Source organism: Dacryopinax primogenitus (assembly GCF_000292625.1).
Source record: "Dacryopinax primogenitus strain DJM-731 SS1 chromosome Unknown DACRYscaffold_7, whole genome shotgun sequence".
Lineage (NCBI taxonomy): Eukaryota > Fungi > Basidiomycota > Dacrymycetes > Dacrymycetales > Dacrymycetaceae > Dacryopinax > Dacryopinax primogenitus.
The window spans coordinates 531,748-536,402 of NW_024467204.1; the positions used below are offsets into that span (position 1 = coordinate 531,748).

The following is a 4,655-nucleotide window of genomic DNA, read 5'->3' on the forward strand; positions in this document are numbered from 1 at the left end:
TCCACTTCCTTGTTGCCTGCTTAGACTCTTGGCACTCTTAGGTGAGCAGACTTAGTCAGCCTGTGTTGCCCTAACAGAAACAGTCACATGTTATACTTTGCTGTGAGCAGGAGGAAAGGAAGCCAGAACACATGGGTGGAAATGTCAGGTGGTGCTGTCCAAATTGGGGTGACACACAGACAGCATACCTCTTGTGAAGCACCTATTGTAGGGTCAGGACAAAATCAATAACAAGTCAACAAAACAAACCCTTTGCATTTGTATGCAATGCAACCTTGAATGCAGTCGTCCTGTTCAGATTCCTTAGACAGCCCCAAAGCTTCACATCCTTCAGCAATCCTTGCCTGTGCTCAGGCCACCACCATCCTCTACTTCCTTGCAGCCTCTCCTCTCCTTGCCCTCAATCTTTTGTAACCAACACAGCACTCATTGATAATTGTGCTTGTTCACAATATGGAGGATTCTGTGGTGTTTGAGGTATTGTGGCAGGGATTTTATATAGAGATTCTGTGGTGTTTGAGGTATTGTGGCGGGGATTTTGTATAGAGGCAAAAACAGTGGTCAACATTATCATTCTTGTGGGTAGTGGTATGGGGTTCAAGACAACTGGCAAGACAGAACACAAGGAAACCATCATGAGATAGAGCATAGTGCTGTCTGTGATGCATCTTCAGTGTGGATTATAAAAGAATAGGGAGACGTACAAATGTTTGTATACAGTGAATGACAGTGATTATGGGAGTGTGGAATCTGCAGGAGTTGAAGGTTGTGGGCACACATATAACCAGAGACTGGTGGAATTTAAGCATGTCTGACAACTTAGGAATATCCTCTCAACTGAGATGTCCCTAACATCTTGCTTGCCACTTTGCCATGCATTTTGTTTTGACTTTTGCTCTAAAGAACCAAGCTGCACTCTTGCAGCCAAGAGGTTCAGGTGCATCAGGATTTGTCTGAATTGGCCAAAAATATGGCTGGAGGATGCAAAATATGGCTGGTGGGGGCTATTTTTGGCTGGTGGAAGCAAAAAATGGCCGGTGGAAGTGAAAAATGGCTGGTGGGAGCAGAAAATGTCCAGTGGGGGCAAAAAATGGCTGGTGGGAGCTTTATTTGGGTTGCTTCCCTGGACAGTGGAACTATGATTTACTTTACTTCTGGGTGTGGAAACAATAATACATATGCCTTCTCACTGCACAAAGTTAATAGCATTACCACGGTGATTCTTGTTACTGCTGTTACCATTGTTACTGTGGTTAATGCTCCTCCGTGCAAAATTACCATTATCACTGCTTTACTTATTTTCATTTCAGATATGCTAGTTACAGATTTTGTTCAAGCTATCTGAGGCAATCTTCCAGTACTTGGAATGCTGTCTTTGGAACAACTCTGGCTGTTCCAAGCACTTGTACCACATCTACAACCCATCATCACTTGGGGAGGTGCACTTCACATTGATTGTGCACCTGCCATCCTTCCACAATCTGTCATTGATTTTCTTGCCACTGTCTTTGCTGTTCATGGATCTGTCATTGAAACACTATGGCAAGTTCTTGGCCCATTCACCTGGCAAGGAGGCTACCTTGGAATACACCTGACTCCCTGCCTTGTGGATCCTATTCATCCCCTAGACCATGGTCCACTGCATAATTTCAGTTCAGTCTTCTCTTCATCTCCAGATGCAGACCTCTCATTGTACCCCCAGCTGTTGAAGAGTTCTTCCCCCCAACAAGGAACTGTACTCAGGCCTCTTGTCCCTCAAATCCATGACTCACCCACCTACGCTGCAATATGGCACATCTCTTTACCCTCCGCAATGGGGTTATACCTGTCCATGTGTCCTCTTTATCCTGCCAGAGTATGTTATTCTTCCAAATAACATACAACAGTCATGTACTTATTTCCTTGTCACACAGACTGCCACATGACATACTACCTCAACTATTATTGGCAAAAGGGCTCAAATGGAATAGAGGTACAGCACTATTACCCAGGAAGTCCTGAGGTTTTACATGTGGAAACACATGTATTGGTGGATGGTGCTCTTGCTGCCTTTTTCAAAAGCCAGGCACTTCATGCACAGTAAGTTTCTTTTGCATTTACATTTCCTGGCACTGACAGTAACACCATTATACACAGTAACGGCGTTAACACAATGGTTGTGGTTCTATAACTGTTGAACTGTTTTGTTACCGGTGTTAACATCATTACTATGGTAACAATGTTAATGCAACGGTTGTGGTTCCATAACCATTAAACTGTCTTGTTACCATTTTAACATTGTTAATGTTGTTACCAGCACAGTATGTGATTCCTTTTCAGCATCAGTGGGCAGGCAATGAGTCAGATCTACATGAGTTCCCTTGTGCAACCACCTCAGAACAGTTCCTTCTCTTCTTTTCCTGTCCTCTGTGGATCATATATCTGGGACTCTATCTACCTCAACAGCCTCCTACAACATTATGCTGTGCAAGGAACCATTCTTATCTTGCCTGAACACCCACTGGCTGGCAAGAAATGGGGTACTTAAAGGGAGAGGTTGAAGGAAGCTATGAAAATCCAAAATCAGTTCATTGCAACCATTGGCTAAGAGCAATGGGGTCACATATGTGATAGTTGTTTCTGCCTAGGTGATGATAATGGCACCACCCGTGAGCTACCTTCCTCCTCTCACTGATTCTGTTCTCATGGCAGCCATGCTGCCATTACAGATGGTATTACCATTGGACATCCTTGTTGTTCAGTCCACAATTGCTCAGAAGACCTTCCAGCTATCACTGCTAGGTTCTGCAACACACATAAAGAGTTGCAGAATATCTGCTCTATTCAGGGGTGTTTTCAGCCAGTCCAACAAGGCTGCCTCACATGTTCAGATCCTGAGCACTTATATGTTCAAACTATGTATGAAGAAAGGGGGAAATCAATGCTTCACCTTACCCACTGCCTTGCCGCACACACAACCATTCAGCCTTCAACTTGTACACAGGCCCCTACCATAGTTAACAATGATGCCAGAGATACCATTGATACCATGGTTAATGACATTATCATGATTCCCACCACTGAATCTCCAGGGATGGAGGACTTCCACCATCTTCTCCCACTTCTTCAGGAAGCTCAACAGCTTTGTGATGAGAAGAGTGCTTTTGGAAACCGGTCATTCAAAGTTGGGTCAGTCATGGACACATAATGAACAACTGATTGTCTGCCCATGTGGAATTATTGTTGCCCATGTTACTCTCTTTGGTGGTGAAGCAATCTCATCTGTGGCTGTAAAAAAATGATCTGACCTTCTACCAGTTGCTAATTCCTCTCTCAGGACATGCTACAAGTGGTTTTTCCAATGAAAACCTCGGTCCCTGATGTGCTCTTCTATGACAACAACTGCCATTTACACTGTCACCTTGCAGCTCAAGGAGATCAGCATTTTACTGGAATGGTTCAACCTGTCAATATGTTCCACTTCAAGTCAAAGCATAGTGAGAATGATGCTTATTGTGGACAGCACTGTAACCTGCTCCTCTTTCCAGCACTCTACAATGTCACTACCAAGTCCTGGGTCTTCAACTCTTCTGCAGCTGAGCAGTGCAATGTCTGGCTGAAAGGCTATGATGCAATGGTTCATGACCTTGATGCCACTTGCTTCAATTTTTTCTTGGATGAAATGATCAAGGAGCGCAACTGATTCTTTGTTGGCACACTGAAGAAACAGCACAAGAACCCACATGTGCTCCCACTTGATTATTTTCAGGATGGCAAGAATGAACAGTAGCTAGCACATGTATAGAAACATTATGTTATATTGATAGTATGGAAGATAAGGGGCAAGAGAGAAATCATAAGGAAAATGTTGGTACAGCCAGTAGAGCCGGTAGCACTGTTATCAATAATAACACTGTTAATAACGGACTTACACACACAACCCCTGCCGTGCTGACATAATGCAGTTCCCTAATGGTTTTTTCCTGTTCCTGCAAAAAGACTTTCCTCACATCCATACCTCTCAGACAGATCCTAATCTGGCATGCCTTCTGCTGAGAAAAAACTCATCAAAGCCATCTTTCAATACTGGCATGAACACCCAAAGCAGATGCACTGTGGAATAGAAGATGTCAAGCATTGGTACTGTGCTGAGTGTGGGGGAAAATACCTGGAACCATTGATTGCCTTCACAGAGCTGCATTGGGGATCATTATGGACCAAGGTGCACCTAACAAAATTCTGGCATGGTAAAATTGTTTCTAAAGTTCTCCCAGTGCCAATGGTGCAAGCACCAGTTCATCTGGATATCCCACCAGATGTCTGAAGCAGACCAGCAACAGCTGAAGACTCTGCATCACCAGGGACTGACTGGCTTCCCTGACTCACCTCCTGACACCAACTTTCCTTCTCCTCCTTCATCTAAGTGGGGTCATACAAATGGCTTTCCAAAAGGCCCTGGTGTAACCCCATCTGGGGTTACATATGGACTGCCTCAATGGCATGCTACACCATCTATGCCCACCTCCACTGTCAAATACCCTGGCAATGCCACAAAGTGCAGAAGTGTCAGGGCACCAGCTCATTGCTTGGTCAAGAGACATGACTAAGCCTTTATGACATGGAAGTAGCTGGTATACCTTGGCATGTGCTGGAACCTGCTGGAAGGATTGGATGGT

The 4,655-nt window shown here is 44.4% G+C and overlaps 2 protein-coding genes across 2 annotated transcripts; both read left to right on the top strand.

Annotated features, from left to right (window-relative positions):
• Nucleotides 1-1,921: 1,921 nt before the first annotated feature.
• On the top strand, nt 1,922-2,170 carry DACRYDRAFT_106756 (uncharacterized protein; the record flags this gene model as incomplete). Its single annotated transcript, XM_040768324.1, has 2 exons — nt 1,922-2,079; nt 2,137-2,170. 2 exons carry the CDS (start codon nt 1,922-1,924, stop codon nt 2,168-2,170), a joined length of 192 nt encoding a protein of 63 aa, XP_040629586.1.
• A 531-nt stretch (nt 2,171-2,701) lies between these two features.
• On the top strand, nt 2,702-3,682 carry DACRYDRAFT_51047 (uncharacterized protein; the record flags this gene model as incomplete). The annotated part of the gene is made up of 3 exons (XM_040775026.1): nt 2,702-2,975; nt 3,139-3,269; nt 3,317-3,682. Coding segments are annotated over 3 exons (771 nt in total), but the record flags the coding sequence as incomplete, so codon positions are not given.
• Nucleotides 3,683-4,655: the final 973 nt, after the last annotated feature.